Here is a 19479-nt window from a genome sequence, read left to right on the forward strand (position 1 = left end):
AACCATTTTTACAGTCACCTTTTTCTCATAGCTTGAAAATGTTCTTTGCTCCTGTCACTGAGTCTTCTACTGGTTTTCCCCACATAAAAGGTGTCACAAGAAGAGCAGACTCCTAAGTATACAGTGTTAGTGGAAGTATAATCAAACTTTTCTACAAAATGAAAAGTAAAATTAAATGGTCTGAATAGAAATTTATACCCTGGAGCAATGTGTCTGCGACAAAGACCTCTTCCACAGGTATACATACCTGGGGAACTTAACCTGGGCAACATATTTTGTGAACGTTTGGACTCAAAAAGAGACTTTAAAGAATGGGTTTTCTTTCTATGAAAATGAAGGGCTAGTCCATAAAGCTTTAACTAACTCTTGAGTGCTTTAAATAATACCCCAGTTCTTGGTAATAATATCCCTGATAACTTCGGAATCAAAAGAAATAGGATGGGGAAATCTCATGCATTCATTTGATAAATTGCCTTTAGCACTACTGAACCTGTACTTAAGGATAGGTAGGTTTTTTGTGTACCTGCAGTTCTGCCACTTCCTTAAAACAGTTAAACATTACCCTATTAAGCTGTTTTTTATCTACAAAGAGTTTTATAAGATAGTGGCATTTATGAAAAAACTGTGTTGTCTGTAATGATCCCACTCAGATGTACAAATTGACTTTCAACTTTACTTCTTTTCATAAAACTGGGGTGCTGACTTGAGAAGTCAAGGTAATTGTTATGAAATGTGTTCTTCCTACGGATGGAAGACAGAAAGGGAAATATCCAGAAAATGCACTTTGTTTCCTTCCTTGACAGAGTAATATCTAGTAAATCAATGCTTTCAATAAGTTTAACCAAAAAAATAATCTAGTTCATTGGGAACCTCCAACTTGCATGCATAGGATATTGTCAATAAATCTTTTATACAAATACACGAACTGGAAACATTCCATATGGATTAAAGTATTGACTTCTCATGTAGTAAGTACCAGGTTGGCATATGCTGGTGCCATCTTAGCCACCATTGCTACCCCTTGTAACTGCTGGTAAAAAGTGTTGCTAAAGGAAAAAGTTATTTTCCAAAACCAGTTTAATCAAGGATATGTACGCCTTAATCCTGTGGGCAAGGAGTGTCTGTCTGTCTAGCAAGGTAATCAGAAACAAAGTCTAAGCCTCTTTGATGAGGAATGCTCGTGTACAAAGCCACTGTATCCAAAGTAATTTTAGGTACAATCCCCTGACACTGTAAGGAACCTAAAATAGCTAATCTAAAAATTCCTAAGCGTATTGCAAGTAAAAAGGAGAATTTTGTACCCAAGGATTCAGGAAAAAATCTAAAAATGCTGAAATGTATTCAGCTTTTGTTTTCTTGGAAGCTACAATCTGTCTCAAGGGAAGATCATGAGGATTCTTGTGTAGTTTGGGAATTCCAAACATTCTCCCTATAGTGGGTGAGTCCACTGTCATAAAATCAAGTTCCCAGTCAGTAATAAAATCTTCTTTAAACATGTTAAGTAAGCACTTGTCAATGTAGCTAAAACTAAGTGAACTTTTTTCAATGGTGATTTTGTAGTTGTGTTCCATAATTCTGATTAAGTTCAACGTGAAACATTTTACGAACGAAAGCGCCCAAATTCTAGTTATGTCTTTAGTGATCGCTTATTAAAGCAGTTTGTCTTATTCTTAACATAATTCTTCCATTTTTCAGAAGGTATTTTTTGTGTATGTATGTGTAGATATATATATATATATATATATATATATATATATATATATATATATATATATATATATACAATCTGGGTCTATTTTAGATAAACAAAAATGCCATCTCTCGAACGCACATATGAGCGAATAATCATAACATCGGGAGTAGTATTTTGGGATCGCAGTACAGTGAAGAGTGGGATATTTGCCCTTTCCTCACTGTAGTGTGATCTCGGAGTAGGAATATATATTTAGCGGGGGATGTGGGGGGGCACAGCCCCCCACATTACAAATTTCGATGTTATGATTATTCGCTTATATCAGCTTTAGAGAGAATGCGTTTTTGTTTATCTGACATAGATTCTATAATCTATACAGAGCCCTATCAGTTCATCAAGTTTTCAGAAACTCAAAGTTCATATCTAAGAGACAATATGATCGAATTTCTGAAAACCAGACGATTGAGTGGAGATCGAGGTACAGCGAAGTTCGTGAAATATACCGTTTTCCTCAGAGTAGTGTGATCTTGGAGTTGGTATATATAATTAGCAGGGGGTGTGAGGGCTTGACCCACTGCTAAACTGTAAAAAAAAATTTTGTTTCTTTTTTGGGTTTTTTTTTTTTTTTTTTTAATGTTTGAGGTTTCTGAAATTTGATCATATCGTCTCGTCGATATGAATTTCAGGTTTCTGAAAACTTGATCAACTGACATTGATGTGTGTGTGTGTGTGTGCGCATTCATATTGTTATTTATTCATGCACTTTTAGCATTTTTCAGCACCCTTGTAATCATTGTGTTAAGGTAAATGTACTGTTTTTAGGAGATTTATGGTAATTTTCTGATTGGACTGATGAAGCATGATGTAATTTCATGTTTTTGATTTAAACTGTTAGCCTGAGGTTGTCTTATTTTCCGATGAAGTACTAAGCATTAAAAGAACATTAAAGTTTACAAGTTGTCTTTTTGTTTGTCAGATATTTAGTATACATCTCTCTCTCTCTCTCTCTCTCTCTATATATATATATATATATATATATATCTATATGGATCTACTTCACATAATCGAACATCCAAATGTTCAACTTTCATATGGCCGAAACCATATGATCAACCATTTGAATGTTTGAAAATGTGAGAAAAAAAATAAAAAAACAAAAAAACAAAACAGTGCTAGCAGGGGGGAAGTCCCCCTGCACCCCCCCCACCCCCCACTATTTAAATATACCAACTCCGAGATTGTACTACATTGCGGTAAAAGGAAATCTTCCCATTCCGTGCTGTATGGAGATCCCCATTCATACTGTTCGAACTTTTAAAAGTTCAGTCATGTGGTCTCAACCATATGAAAGTCGAGCTGTTAAAAGTTTGACCATCTGAAGAGGACCCATATATATATATGGGAACACTTCACATAATCGAATTACTGAAATCTCGAATTTCATATGGTCGAGACCATATGATCGAGATTTCAGTAAATGGAATATGTGTAGTGTTTAAAAATAAGAGTTTACTTACCTTAATACATTGCGTGCACACAGAGGCAAGGATTCTTGTACGCTCTGTGTGTACGTAATGTTTTATTTCTTTATGTGTTGACAGGAAATGAGAAATCTCCTGTCTTGCGCTTCCGCATACAGCGCAAGACGGGAGATTTCCCATTTCCCCACTGCAGAGCGATCTTGGAGTTGGTATATTTAAGTAGGGGGGGGTGGGGGGCACAGCCCCCCACATGTGGGGTGCAGGGGGGTGAAGGCCCCCCTTGCAAAAGTGAAGTTTGTCTTTTTTTTTGGTTTTGCTTCAGAAGTTCGAGTTTACGAAACTCTATCTTTTGGTTTCGGTTATTTGCAGTTTGAGATTTTGTAAATTCGAGCTTCTGAAGTGAATCCATATATATATACATACATATATATATATATATATATATATATATATATATATATATATATATAGATATGTATTCTATGAGTGTGTGTATATAGATTATATATAATATATATATATATATATATATATATATATATATATATATACACATACACACAGTGGATGTAAAATGTGTACACATCCCTGTTAAAATGCTATTTTTTGTGATTTAAAAAAATTACACCATAATAAATCATTTCAAAACTTTTCCCATCTTTAATGTGACCTGTAACCTGTACAATTCAGTTAAGAAACAAATCTGTTGGGGGAGAAATATAAAAAATAAAAAAATGTACAATACACTTGTTGCATAAGTGTGCACACCCTTAAACTAATACTTTGTTTTGTGTGCACACCCTTAAACTAATACTTTGTTGAAGCACATTTTGATTTAATTACAGCATTCGGTCTTTTTGCGTAGGGGTTTTTCAGCATGGCAGATCTTGACTTGGCAATATTTGCCCACTCTTCCTTGCAAAAGCGCTCCAAAACTGTCAAATTGTGAGGGCATCTCATTTGCACAGCCCTCTTCAGGTCACCCCACAGATTTTCTATTGGATTTAGGTCTGGGCTCTGGCTTGGCCATTGTTGATTGGGATGTATGCTTGGGGTCATTGTCATGTTGAAAGTTGAAATTCCTCTTCATCTTCAGCTTTCTAGCAGACACCTGAGGGTTTTGAGCCAAAAGTGACTGATATTTAGAACTGTTCAGAATTCCCTCCACCTTGACTAAAACCCCAGTTCCAGCTTAAGAAAAGCAACCACAAAGCATGATAACTGTCACCACCATGCTTCACCATGGGGATGATGATGTTTTGGTGATGTGAAGTGTTGTTTTTGCGCCAAACATACCTTTTGGAATTGTGGCCAGAAACTTCAACCTTGGTCTCATCAGACCATAACACATTTCCCCACATGCTTTTGGGAGACTTGATGTATTGTTTTGCAAATTTTAGCAGGGCCTGGATGTTTTTCTGTGTAAGAAAAGGCTTCCATCTTGCAACACTACCCCATAGTCCAGACATATGGAGAATACGGGAGATTGTTGTCACATGTAGTACACAATCAGTACTTGCCAGAAATTCCTGCAGCTCCTTAAATGTTGCTGTAGATCCCTTGGCAGCCTACCTGACCAGTTTTCATCTTGTCTTTTCATCAGTTTTGGAGGTATGTCCAGATGTTCTTCATTCCACATTGCTGCAGTCCTAACTATTGGGTAGTCCGCTGTCCAGTCGGCCCGAATACCAAAGTATATGGCTGACGTCGGTCAGGGCGCATTAGACTGACGTCAGTACGTCAGGGTACTAATGCGCATGACCGACGTCATATCCTCAGTCTTTTTTGCCGCATGGTCCGATGCAGAAGCAGTTTTGCGAGTGCAGGTTGGCGTTCTGAAATTTTCTGAAGTCGGAGTTTCAGACCGAATCAAAGTTGGCTAAGTACCCCGTTGGGGAACATTTTGGTTTTTCTTGCCTCAGTATTTAACCGGATGTCAGAAAAGTGAATAACTGTATTTCTTGTGGGAAACAGATACCTCATAGGGATTACCATACCTTGTGTATACCTTGTTTAGGGCCTGAGCACGACGTTGTTGGATGCCGCTCTTGTGCTAGATTTAACAAACGCACTATTAAGAGAAGGTTAGACTGTGCCAGGTTAGTGTTTGGGAAGCGTTGCAATTATAAAATGCCGCCGGATGCTCCGGCCCGCTTCGGCCCAAAAGCGCAAGGACAAAACAGCGCCTAGGGTTGATGAACCGCAGTCCCGGACGCCGGTTCTTTAGAAGGCTCAGTGGAGCCAGAGGTTTTGCCAGGAGTTTCTTTGGAGTCTCAGGCAGAGACTTTACTGTTACAGGATGTGCCTTCTCAGGAGGTAGGCCAGGCTGAGGGGCTTCTCAGGTAACTGTTCTTCCCTCTCTTCCCAAGGTAGTTGGAGCCTCTCCTTCTGTTTCCAAAACTTCTTTGAGAGGTAGGCCAAGTTTAGCTTCAGTGGGGCTTCTCCTAGCACTTCAGGTTCTGTGCCTAAGAAACATATGCTTAAAATGGCAGAAGATTTGATTACTATGATTAGAGGTTCTATGCCCCTCCTGATAAGAGGCCTAGGGTGGAACCTGAGTTTGAGAGTTTTGAACAGTGTTCAGAGGCTTCTGAGTCTTCTGCGGAAGACTTGCAGGAGTATCCTCCTTATTCTGATTCTGATGTGGATGATTCCACTCCTACAGCTTCTCCTCCTGAGGATTTCTCATTTTCAGAGACTCTGCATTCTATGAGGGAGCACTTTAAATGGGAAGGCCAAGATTACTCTGATTCCAGGAAAAGGCTTAGGGAATTCTTGTTTTACCCCAGCATAGGCCCTTAGCTATACCTCCTGTGTTGAATGTGGTGGAAGATGTTTTGCAGAGGCTTCCCTGAACCCTGATTCCTTGCCTCCTGCTCCTGTTAAACCTGATAGGTACTATAGGGTGCCTGAAGCTCATAAGTATCTTTTAAGAGTCCTAGGGCAGACCCGAGACTGTTTCTCAGGGACCTAAAGGTGTTAAGGCCTCTGTTGTTAAAAACCCTGTTCCCACTGATAAAGAGGCAAGGGCTTTGGATAGATGGGGAAAGAAAGTGTATACTTCTTCCACTTTAGCCATGAGGGCGTTGAATTGTCAGTTTCACATGCTAAAATATCAAAATTATCTCCTTTCACAATTGAAATCTAAGGTGGATGCTTTGGCGGAAGGTATTGAGTGTAAAGAGTTGCTGGATTTAGTTCATGTGTCTGAACAAGTGGGTAAGCATTCTTTGCAATGTGGTTTTGATGCTGTACAGGCCTCCTCGAGGGTGGCTGCCACTAGTTCTGTTCTTCGCAGGCATGCCTGGTTGAGGGATCAGAATTTAGCTGAGCATGTTAAGACAAGGATTTTGGATGCTCCTTTACAGTCTGATGTGTTGTTTGGTTCGCCTGTGGAAGCAGTTTTAAAGAAAATGGAGGACAAAGCTAAGTCTATGCAAACTGTTAAAGATTTTTTGCAGGTGCAGCCACCGAAGTTTAGTAGAAATTGGCCTACTAAGGGATGGACATATCCTGCTTATGATTCCCAGTCTAGGGGTAGGTCTAGACGTGGTAGGGGCAGAGCTCAAGGTTCTTTTAGGCCTAGAACAGGAAGTTCACCTGCTCAGACTTCTGGTGAGGGCAGGGGTCAGTCCTTTCGTAAACAGACCCAATGGCCTGCCTTTTCAGCTGCCAGTAGATTCTCGTCTGGCAGCTCCTTTGGGAGGAAGACTGTCTCTTTTCAAAGAAAATTGGGATTTAATTACTCAAGACAGATGGGTGTTGGATATCATTCACCACGGTTACAGGTTTTATTTCCATACATTGCCCCCTTTCAAAGGCATGCCAGACGTTCCTCCTCCACAAAGGAAAGAGGCTCACAAGCAAATTTCTCTGTTACTCCAAATAGGGGCCATTCAGCCAGTCCCTGTATCAGAAAGGGGCCTAGGATTTTATTCTCGCCTGTTCCTAGTACCAAAGAAGGGGAACACGTGGAGACCAATTTTGGATTTATCTATCCTCAACACTTATCTGGACATTCCCAAGTTCAAGATGTTGACGTTACAACAGCTTTTACCTCTGCTGGGCAAAGATCACTGGATGGTAACTTTAGATCTCAAGGAAGCTTACCTTCATGTGCCTATAAGACTAAGTTGCAGGAAGTATCTGCGTTTTCGAGCTGGAAATTCTCATTATCAGTTCTCTGTATTGCCCTTTGGCTTATCTACTGCGCCCAGAGTATTCACAAAGGTTCTGGCTCCAGTGATAGCTTACTTCAGGCTAAAAGGAATTCAAATCTATCCTTACTTGGATGACTGCCTGATTCTGGCTCAAGAAAAGGAAGACCTTCTACAGCATCTGGAATATGTTATAGCAGTGCTAAGATGCCTAGGGTATTCTGTGAACGAAATAAAGTCCAGTCTAGTACCCTCTCAAGACATGTGCTTTCTGGGTGTGAGACTGAATACAGCAGCCCAGATGGCCTTTTTAACCCCGGACAAACAAAAGAGTCTATCCCTTTACTTCCATCAACTATCTCATCAGTCCGTGCTGACTGCAAAGACAGTCCTTCAAGCATTAGGGTTCATGGCATCTTGTATTCTGGTGCTTCCCAATGCCAAACTGCATATGAGGAAGCTGCAATGGTATCTCAAAATGTATGGACACAGCACTGCCAGGATTTGGACACTGTCATTCAAATAATACCTTGCCTTCAAAAAGAATTTTTGTGGTGGGCTCAGGAATGTCACCTAAACAAGGGACTCTCTGTGACCCGCCAGAGGCGAGTCAGATTTTAACGACAGATGCCTCGGACATTGCTTGGGGAGCTCATCTAAATGGAAAGTGGATACAAGACAAGTGGCCTGCCAGACTACAGCATCTACATATCAACATGAAGGAGATGTTAGCAGTCCAGTTTGCATTAATGGCTTTCAAGGAGTTACTTCTTCCAGGGCAGGTGTTGATTCTAACAGACAACACAACTGTCATGTGGTACATCAACAAACAAGGGGAACACATTCTTATCCTCTATGCAGGCAAGCAATGATTTTATGGGAGACTGCGCTCAGCTTGCAACTAACTCTTCAGGCAAGGTTTCTGCCGGAGCACAGAACTCCTTAGCAGATGTGTTAAGCAGACAAATCATGGATCCCCACGAGTGGAAACTGGATCTTCATGTATTTCAGAAATTGACAGTGTCATGGGGAACTCCAGACATAGATCTGTTCGCTTCTCCACTAAACCACCAGCTGCCAAAGTTTTGCACAAAGGGGTTTCATCACACAGCTTGGAAAGTGGATGCTCTTTCTTTCAGTTGGAAAAATCTTCATGTGTATGCCTTTCCACCTCTGCCTCTTCTTCCAAAGGTGCTCTTAAAGGTCAGACAAGACAAGCCAAGGATGATTTTAATAGCTCCAGATTGGCCTCGCAACACTGGTACCCACTACTAAGGAGTCTGGTAAGGAAGCCTCCATGGCCTTTACCTTTGATTCCGCATCTGTTATCTCAGAAGGACGGTCATCTGCTCAATGTCAAGCTTCACTCTCTTCATCTAACAGCCTGGCATATTCTGTGTTGAAACACAGCAGGTCTCAACTTCCTCAACAAGTTTTAAATGTGATTATGGAAGCTAGAAGACCTAGTACAAGGAAAGTGTACGCAGAAAAATGGAAGAGATTTTTATTTTGGAGTACAGCAAAGAATTTGGAGATTTCTGAGCCTAATTTGAGTGTGGCTCTTCAATATCTTACTGAGTTATTGGACAAAGGTTTGTCTTTCTCTTCCATTAAGATTCATGCTGCAGCAATTTCAGCTCACTATGATTGTGACCCACCATTGTTTTCGCATCCTTTGTTCAAGCAGTTTCTTAGAGGGGCAAAGAATATAAGACCCCACGTAGAGCTCCTACTCCTGCTTGGGATCTCAATTTTGTGTTGGAAAATCTTACTCTACAACCTTTTGAGCCTGCGGCTACTGCTGAATTGAAATACTTGTCATGGAAGACTGCTTTTCTGTTGGCTATTACTTCTGCAAGAAGGGTGTCTGAGTTGCAGGCCCTTATGGCAGTAGAGCCCTTTTGATTTTCCATAAGGATAGGTATCATTACGTACTAATCCTTCCTTTATGCCTAAGGTGGTTTCTAGTGTGGCTTTAAACCAAACTATTCATTTGCCTACTTTTTATGCAGACCCCAAGATAAAGGGGAAAAGATTTTGCACACTTTAGATGTACACAGGCAATTGCGTTATTATTTAAGCAGGACTAAGGATTTTAGGCAGTCTCAGCAGTTGTTTGTTTCTTTTGCTTTGAGTTCTGAGGGCAAGCCTGTGTCAAAACAAACTATTTCTAGGTGGATTGGGTTTTGCATTGCATTTTGTTATTCCCATCATGGCAAGGAGATTCCAGCTGGGATTAGGCCTCATTCCACTAGGGCTACTGCCACTTCAACAGCATTTCTAACGGGGGTGGCAACTAAGGATATTTTGGAGGCAGCTACTTGGAGTTCAGTGCATACTTTCTCTAAGCATTATCACCTACCTCTCTACTCTAAGTCTAGGGCTGGTTTTGCCACAGCTATTTTGCAAGGCATGTTGTCAGCTCCTGCTTCTTTATGATTTGCCAGCCTCCCTTACCTCTGCTTTGGGATTCTACCCAATAGTTAGGACTGCAGCAATGTGGAATGAAGAACATAGTACAGTTTTGTACCTACCATAAATGTAGATGTTCGAGGATCCACATTGCTGCAGTCCAATTTACCCTCCCTCCTTCCCCTCTGTGTTTAGGGGTGGTTGTGTAGGTGAGGTTATATGCTCATGATTTTGTATATATTGTACATATTTTTGGTGCAGGTATATTAGGCCTTGTCTTTTTAGGGTCTTCTGACATCTGGGGCAAGAAAAGACTGAGGATATGACGTCGGTCATGCGCATTAGTACCCTGACGTACTGACGTCATTCTAATGCGCCCTGACCGACGTCAGCCATATACTTTGGTATTCGGGCCGACTGGACAGCGGACTACCCAATAGTTAGGACTGCAGCAATGTGGATCCTCGAACATCTACATTTATGGTAGGTACAAAACTGTACTTTCTTTGCAACGTCACCGTTGTCCCATATTTTCTCCACTTTTTGATGACTGCCTTCACTGTGTTCCATGGTATATCCACTGCTGTGGAAATTTTTTTGTACCCTTCTCCTGACTGATACCTTTCAACAGTGAGATCCCTTTGATAGTTTGTAAGCTGTCTGCGAACTAAGGCTTTTGCTGTAGCAGGCAACTGAGTAAATGTCAGGAAAGTCCTGCTAGGACAGCTGAACTTTATTTGAGGTTAATCAGTCTCTTTAATTGATGGCAGGTGTGTACCCAAGAGGACTGAATGCTGTAATTTAAATCAAAAGGTGCTTCAACATAGTATTAGTTTAAGGGTGCACACACAACAAAATATTAGTTTAAGGGTGTGCACACTTATGCAACCAGCGCATTGTACATTTTTTTATTTTTTTATGTTTTCCCCTAGCAGATTTGTTTGTTTTTAAGCTGAATTGTACAGGTTATAGGTCACATTAAAGGGAGAAAAGTTTTGAAATGATTTATTGTAGTCTCATTTTTTATATCACAAAAACCTGGCATTTTAAGAGTGGTGTGTCCACTTTTTATATCCACTGCATACAGACACACGTGTACACACACACACACACACACACACACATATATGTATATATATATATATATATATATATATATATATATATATGTGTGTGTGTATATATATATATATATATATATATATATATATATGTATGTGTGTATATACATGTGTGTGTGTGTGTGTATGTATATATATATATATATATATATATATATATGTGTGTGTGTGTATATATATATATATATATATATATATATATATATATATATAGTCTACCTATATATATATATATATAGTTGTGTCTTTGTTTTATATATATATATATATATATATCTATAAACAAAACATGCTGGAGGAATAGGTTCCTGACCCCAGACTCTGGAATAGACTGTCCATACATGTCAAGCAGAGCGTTTCTTTGGCCCTCTTCAAAAGGAACCTTGATGACTGGATGGGAGAAAGGAAGTTCACCCCGGGGATCACTTTAGTCGCCCTGCTCGACAGGGGTCCAGGGAAGTAAATAGTGTGGGAAGAAATAGCCGAGGAATTGTTATGGCTAGGCTTGTATAGGCCCTAGGGCCGATAGCCCAGTACCAGCCTATGCACGTATATATTTTTTTTTATACACACACACACACACACACACACACACACACACACACACACACACACACACACGTATATGTATTGGGAAGCTGTGGTGGTGCAGCCGGTAGAGTTATCACCTCACAGCAAGAGGTTCTCCAGTTCGATTCTCATCTGGAGTGCCTTCTGTGCGCAGTCTGCATGTCACCCCTGTGGTCACGTGGGTTTCTTCTGAGTGCTCCAGTTTTTTTCCACCTCCAAAAACATGCAGTAGGTGGATTGGACACTTTAAATTGGCTGTTGGTGTGTGTGTGTGTGTGTGTGTGTGTGTGTGTGTGTGTGTGTATGTATGTATTGTATATTTTTTCTGTTTTCAGGTTTTATAGCCCTGAATTCAGGCAGTGTCCACTTACTGTAGTAAACATATGAAATCCACAAGCTTCTATGTATAATTTCTGAAGTCCACCTCCTGCAAAGAGCTGTCTTTATGAAATGACCTGTGATAATTTGCATTATAAGTTTATTTCTTTTATTAGTAAAATTGCTTTGCTTGTAACATATCCAAATGTGCTTTTGTTTTAGCTGGTTGGGATGGACAAATGTTTGGAAACCATCAATGTTATGGTCTCGAAGGCTAAGCTGTTAGCTGGCGTGAATCCTGATATACCTCTTAAATCTCTGGTATGTAAATACATATTTTTTAACTAACAAATGTCTTTTGGAGGCAGGAATTAAGTGCATCTTGTATTCTTTTAATTTCTTTCTGTCTAGTGCCAGCTGTTGCTGGGTCTAATGCAAAATCGGATGCACAACATTTCAGGTTTGTATTACCAAGGTTCACAAGGCAACAATTTCTTCATTAGAGTATTGTAACATTAGATGCTTGCAGGATTAGGTTATTTCCCAAACTTGGTTTAACTCTTCAACTTTTGCATAATCTGGAAATGATTTTGCACTTCTTCACAATTAGTTTTTTTTTCCCATTAATACCAAAGTTATTACTGAAATATGCTGGCCAGCAATGGCAACTTCCTCCATCTATAAGGTTTTGTACAAGTAAAAAGAGGAACTGTGTATCCTCTTTAGATGTGAAGCTCATTTAAAAATGCCACAGATATTTTTTGTTTTGTTTTTTAAATGGTATCTTGATTTGAAATGCAAGAAGAATTACAAAGACAAATATTTTGTCTGAAGCTAGTGGAGAGTAACACTTTATTACATACATTGTTACATCATCTGAATAGTGACCAGATGCTGTAAACAATTTGACTAGAATTACTGAAGGAAAAGTACGGGGAGACAGATGTGAAACAGCTTTTATTTTTGTTACTGAATATGCAGTAAAATGTTGCTATTAAGAAAGTGTCTAAGAAACATTGTAACAACTTCAGAAAGATCCTTTAATGTTTTAGCATCAGATTACCCAGATTTTGAGTTTATTTATGCAGGTACTTTAGATAACAGACTGGTGTGTGCTGACCTCAACTAATACAAATTAATTTTATTCAGGGTACCTATCCCTGTAGCCTTTGCAAGCAGTAGAGTACAGCCAAAGATATTTGTATGTCCTTTTACAAAACAGTCACATGTTCATTAAGACTTTTTTAGTTGTTGTTGTACCCAGTACATTATGTAGCAGTTTATACTGCTTTTTGTTTTTGCTTTCATCTGGGTAAAAGACCTAGACCCTGTAAGAAAAAAGTATTGAGCATATCTAACAGATATATTTAAGCACAGTAAGAGAACATTGCCTGTGCCGGTTTTACAGAATGGTATAGAACATTAAGTTTCAGTGCCTGTAAGATTTGTATCAAAAATATGTTATGAAAGCTGAACCAAAATAGCAAGTTAATATTAAAGATTATTAAGGTAGGGTTCTGAATAATTGGTTTATTCTGTTTCCTTACATAAAACTGAGAATGCCGATTAATTTACTTTGATTAATTGGTGTATTTATTGTTAGTGAGGCTTTATGTTGTGTATTTCTGGCTCTGAATGCAAATTTTTAAATGTTGAAACTGATTAAGGCTATGAAGTGGAAAGATTTTTCCTGTGTATTTATTTATTTTGAATTAGTTTGTACATTTCAGATTGATTGCCACTACTGTATTTTATAGTCATGTTAGAACAGTACATTTGGCATGTTTAAGTAACCTTCTATACTAGTTGTCCTTCTAGGATTTATATGTAATGCCTACAGGTATTTTCACCTTTCTCATATCATCAATAAGTTGAAGCTTTGAGTGTTGTATGGTGTTTTTCGTTCTTTGTTTTGTTGACATTGAAATCACAGATGTGCATTTTTCTTGCATTGTTGCTGAATGAAGTCACCTGCCAATGGTAACACTGTCCTTATTTCTCGAAGTACGTAATATTCAATTAGCAAGTCAACCGTGTCCCTGCCCAGGATCTTTTTGTATCTCATATGCAGTTCTGAGTTAAAGCTAAGTGGCTCATATCTGACAAGCAAGTCATGCATAATTAGAACTGCTCCATGATATTCAGATCTGTTGGTCCCTGTGTCCAGTTTGACAAGTGTTTGTAGTAAATAGAAGTTTATTTTCAAGAATAAATCTCAGTACAACCTGGAAACATTCTTTATTATTAAACAAACTTTTTGTAGAATTTTTCTCTGCAGTGGCAAATTTATGAAGATGTGAGAGATATAAGTAAAAAATATCTTGCCAATGCTTTAGCAAAACACGGTACTTCTTGTGAAGGTTTTAGAGGGTTCAAAATTTTGGACATTGAGAGATTTAGTAAAAAAAAAATGAAAACTCCAGCAAAGCTAGACTTTCCACTGAGTGACCTCCCAAACCTCTTGTATCAGAGGCACATGATCCTTATGAACATCAGGTGTTTCAGCTAATTGGCAATTCTGAATGTCCATGACTTGTTTCATCATTTTCCTGGACAATTTCAGGCCAATAAAGCCAAACCCCACTAGCTGTGGATATGCATATTTCACCCTTGTTATGACCTCTTCAGCCCAGCACAAGCAGAGTGTCTGACTAAGCATTAGAAACACAGGGCTGTTCTACCCAACTGATGTCCATTATCTTTAGGGTCACCGCAAAAATATCCCAAACAAACTAAAACAATAAGTAAGAAGGTCACAGAAAAACCAATCAGTAAAAACAAAATGAAAACTCCAGCAAAGCTAGAACTTCCATTGAGTGACCTCCCAAACCTCATGTGCCTCTGACACAAGAGGTTTGGGAGGTCACTCAGTGGAAGTTCTAGCTTTGCTGAAGTTTTCATTTTGTTTTTACTGATTGGTTTTTCAGTGACCTTCTGACTTATTGTTTTAGTTTGACATTGAGAGAATGGAAAAATTCTACAGGGAGGGACGTGATCAACATTATTTGAAAAACTTGTTACTTTGGCAAATTAGATTAGTAGCTAACACCCCCCTCCCCCAGTATTCTGGAGAGCAGTGAAGGTTTGAATTTAAAAATATATATTGTTTGGGATGTTTTACACTGAAAACCTTGAAACTGCATCAGTCGACCGGCATGTGGTTGACTTGCTATTTTCAAGTTGGCAGAATGTCGAACCAAAATGTATCGACTACCCTACAGTGAACAGGTAGTGTAATTTGAGCATTTGGGTTCGACATTGTGCAGAGAGATTGCAGTTCAGTGAGAAACAGGGAATTAGCTCATTTCCTCACTGTAGTGCGATGTCAGAGTTGATATATAGAATTAATGTACTGTTGACTGTAGAGTTTAATGGTATGTTAATGTGTATAGCAGGAGGGTGAGTGGCATCCACCTCCTGCTATGTTGAATACATCGAACCATTTTTGTCAATGTATTCATTTTTGCTTTGGTTTACTTTTTAACATTCCGGGTCTATATTCTAAACGGTCAACCGGGTCTGTATTCTAAACGGTCAACCAAAGAGGATTTGAAATGCCAGTAGTAAACTGTTTAGGACATGTAAATCAAGAATAATGGGCACTTATTTTTATTAATGTGTACTTGTATTTCATTTGTCTTGATTCATAATTATAATCATTAGATTTTTTTTTAGAAAACATTTTATATGGTACTATAGTGGGAAGTGGCAAGTTGGTCATGTGATTGTCTGGACAATGTTTAATTGTTTCACAGCATTTATTTAATGTGTCTTTTTGAAATCTTTAACACATTTTGATGAAATCCCAAGTTGATGAAAGAGCTAAATCTGTTATGTTTTTTTTTTTTTTTTTTAATAAAAGCCTGTCTTTTTTAAACACCTTTATTGAATTAACATTTAAGACATAGGCAAACATTTATATAAAAGAAAACAAACCATGTTAACATGTTCACAGTTACAAACGTTATACATCACATATATTCTTTTATATAGTTGTCATCAGTCCGAATAAAAGTCTACCTTTGACCTTATTTTACATGGTTTAAAATTCTTGAAAAATTATACTAAGATATTGTTTGATAGTGAAGTTTGGTTCCAGGGTCATGCTGAGATTTATTCTTGGTTTGCTGTGATCGCTTGGAGTGATTAAAAGTTTTGTTTTCCTTTTCTGCTCTCAGTTACAGTGTAGTACTGCCTTATGCTATATAGGTTCATAGGTAGGTACTAGGCTATTGGCCCTAGGGCCTATATAAGCCTAGCCAAATGTACCCTGGCTTTCAACCCAAGAAAATTATTTTCCTGTGCCACTGTTGAGCAGAGCCACAGAAGTGATCCCCGGGGTGAATTTCCTATCTCCCATCCAATCATCAAGATTTTTCTTGAAGAGTGCTAATGAGGAGCTTTGGTTGATATAGATAGGTAGTCTGTTCCAGAGTATGGGAAGTCTCTGGGACAGGAATCTATCCCTCCAGCATGTTCTGTTTATTGTGGTGACGATGTTTAGGTCCCTAGATTGTGTAGCTCATAGGGATTGGGATTTCTTTAAGTGGAGCATGTCTAAAAGCTCTGGGTTTGACATAGCTTTGTGTGTTAGGCAGAGATCGCCTCTGAGTAGGCGATATGCAACGGAGTAAAGATGCAGTTTTTTGAGACTATGTAAGCCTATAGTATTAGAGGAAGGAATGGTGCATTATCACTTTTTGTTGTAAAAGAAATTAAAAAAAATCAACTGTACATAGCCTTGTACGTGTGTCTGTCTGTCTCTTAGATACTCTACATTTCAGGCGTTGATACATGAATCTAATGGTAGGTAGAAAGCACCCTTAGTTGTGTTGTCACTCCTTTCTGCTTTTGCACATGTCAGAAGCTCTTTAAGTTTGCAATATACAGAAACACATTCCAGGATATGAATCTTTTATTCATGCTTCTGGCAAAAATCAAGCCTGTCTTTGTGAGTATGTCCTTTCACTTCTTCTTTACAATTTTTTTGTGTGTACCATTGTTTGACGTAAGAGTCCAGTAATCTTTTCCAAATCAAATTTAGTTCCCAGTTCATCTATGCAAGTATATGTACATTATCATTTTAGTCCTACAGGTAAAAGTACAGGAACAGAGAGAGCCAGTGGAGAAAATTGCTGAGTGAACACTGTGGCAAAGAAGAATTTATTTGTAATACAAAATTCATTTACATTTCTGTGATTGAAGATATAATCGTTTTGAAGAAAAACTACAATGTATAGACTGTTAGGAAAAATGTTGACCTCAGTTCAACGTTAAGATTCTGTTATCTTAAAGTGTTTTGTTACAATTTAAAATGTACTTGGCTTACATAGTTTGCCTGTGTAGTCCAGTTCTGAAGGCAGACTGCAACTTCCACAGTGCTCTTTCACTACAAGCATTCCTCTAAGCTTCCTTCTTTCGATAGGTGTTGTAGCCTTGCCCCTAAAAATGACATAATTGTAAGCAAATAATCAGTTTTATGTTAACAAAGACACAGTACTGCAGCATGCATTAACAGGTTGAAGAGAATTTAATTTCCGTATTTGAGGTGGTTAATTCCAGCTGTGTATGTTTATTTATTGATTGATTTTATTTACTCAGGAAGGTCCAGCTGTGCTATGTAAACCCCTTTATAACAGAGGCCTGGGGAGAAAAGCTCCACAAAATTATACATTCTAATAATAAAAGAAAAAAAATGTACACACATGGAAAAATACAGTACAAATTTGAAGTATCTTCTACTAATAAATTGCTGAATTATCAGTTCTTATTTTGTAACAACCCAGTCTGCTGGAAAGGAGTAATAGAAAGGGAACTCTGATCACAGCATCTGCTGTCAGATATCTAAATTAATGAAGGCATTAAGTATACATTATGGTCACTCAGTGTGTGTGTGTGTTTCACACAAAATATATCTACTGAAAAAGAACAGATGACTCAAACCTCGATGTTCAGAAGATCAGCTATAAAAGGTCAACTTTGCAAACATCGGCATAGTACTATGCATGATCTGAGCCAAAATCTCAGGGCATGCAAAACTGCAAATAAAAAATCATACTAAAATATTGTTTTTGTGGGGGTGGGGAAAGCCTCCATGCACCTCTCACACCCCCTGCTAATTATATATACTAATTTAAGAGATCTCACAATCTGTTGGCAAGGGGATATTTCCCTACCCTGGAGATTGTCAATCTCATGCAACTGTCAACTGTGTAGTCTAATATATTTTGTCAGCTAAACAGATGTCAGCCAAAGAGACAGTCTGCATATTTCAGTGTGTGTGTGTGTGTGTGTGTGTGTGTGTGTGTGTGATGTTCTTCGTCTTCCCTTGCTGCAGTCCTGACAATTGGGGTATAGTCCGCGTCCCAGTCGGCCCGAATACCAGAGTATAAGGCTGACGTCGGTCATGGCGCCTTAGACTGACGTCAGTACGTCAGGGTACTAATGCGCATGACCGACGTCATTTCCTCAGTCTTTTTTGCCGCATGGTCCGATGCAGAAGCAATTTTGCGAGTGCAGGTTGGCGTTCTGAGATTTTCCGAAACCGGAGTTTCAGACCGAGTACAGAGTTGGCTAAGTAACCCGCTAGAACATTTTGGTTTTTTCTTGCCTCAGTATTTAACCGGATGTCAGAAAAAGTGAATAACTGTATTTCTTGTGGGAAGCAGATACCGCATAGGGATTATCATACATTGTGTATACCTTGTTTAGGGCCTGAGCACGACGTTGTTGGTTGCCGCTCTTGTGCTAGATTTAACAAGCGCACTATTAAGAGGAGGCTTGATTGTGCTAGGTTAGTGTTTGGGAAACGTTGCAATTATACTATGCCGTCGGATGCTCCGACGCCTGCTTCATCTAAGAAGCGCAAGGACAAAACAGTGAAGTCTAGGGGTGAGGAACCGGCAGTCCCGGACGTCGGTCCTTTAGAAGGCTCGGGGGAGCCAGAGGTTTTGCCAGGAGTCTCTATGGAGTCTCAGGCAGATACTTTACTGTTACAGGATGTGCCCTCTCAGGAGGTAGGCCAGGCTGAGGGGGCTTCTCAGGTAACTGTTCTTCCCTCTCTTCCCAAGGTAGTTAGGGCCTCTCCTTCTGTTGCCAAAGCTTCTTTTAGAGGAAGGCCAAGTTCAGCTTCTGTAGGGGCTTCTCCTAGCATTTCGGGCTCTGTGCCTAAGAAACATATGCTTAAAATGGCAGAAGATTTGATTACTCTGATTAGAGGTTCTATGCCCCCACCTGATAAGAGGCCTAGGGTGGAGCAGGAGTTTGATAGTTTTGAACAGTGTTCACAGGCTTCAGAGTCTTCTGTGGAAGACTTGCCAGAATTTCCTACTTATTCTGATTCTGATGTGGATGATTCCACTCCTTCCGCTTCTCCTCCTGAGGATTTTTCATTTCAGAGACTCTTCACTCCATGAGGGAGCACTTTAAATGGGAAGGCCAAGATTACTCTGACTCCAGAAAAAGGCTTAGAGAATTCTTGTTTTTGCCCCAGCATAGGCCCTTAGCTATTCCTCCTGTGTTGAATGTGGTGGAGGATGTTTTTGCAGAGGCTTCTCTGAACCCTGATTCCTTGCCTCCTGCTCCTGTTAAGCCTGATAGGTATTATAGGGTGCCCAAGCTCATAAGTATTTGTTTAAGAGTCCCAGGGCGGACCCAGAAACTGTTTCTCAGGGGCCTAAAGGTGTTATAGCTTCTGTGGTTAAAAATCCTGTACCCTCTGATAAAGA

At 39.2% G+C, this 19479-nt stretch overlaps 1 protein-coding gene across 1 annotated transcript in view; it reads left to right on the forward strand.

Moving 5' to 3' along the window:
* NAGK (N-acetylglucosamine kinase) overlaps positions 1-19479 on the forward strand; it is a 422972-nt gene that overhangs the window by 48700 nt on the left and 354793 nt on the right. The window contains exon 2 of the mRNA XM_044081648.1: positions 11975-12073. Coding sequence (XP_043937583.1) covers positions 11975-12073 — 99 coding nt within the window. The remainder of the gene's footprint in view (positions 1-11974; positions 12074-19479) is intronic.

Source organism: Protopterus annectens, chromosome 8.part1 (assembly GCF_019279795.1).
Source record: "Protopterus annectens isolate FY-2018-M chromosome 8.part1, PAN1.0, whole genome shotgun sequence".
Classification (NCBI taxonomy): domain Eukaryota; kingdom Metazoa; phylum Chordata; order Ceratodontiformes; family Protopteridae; genus Protopterus; species Protopterus annectens.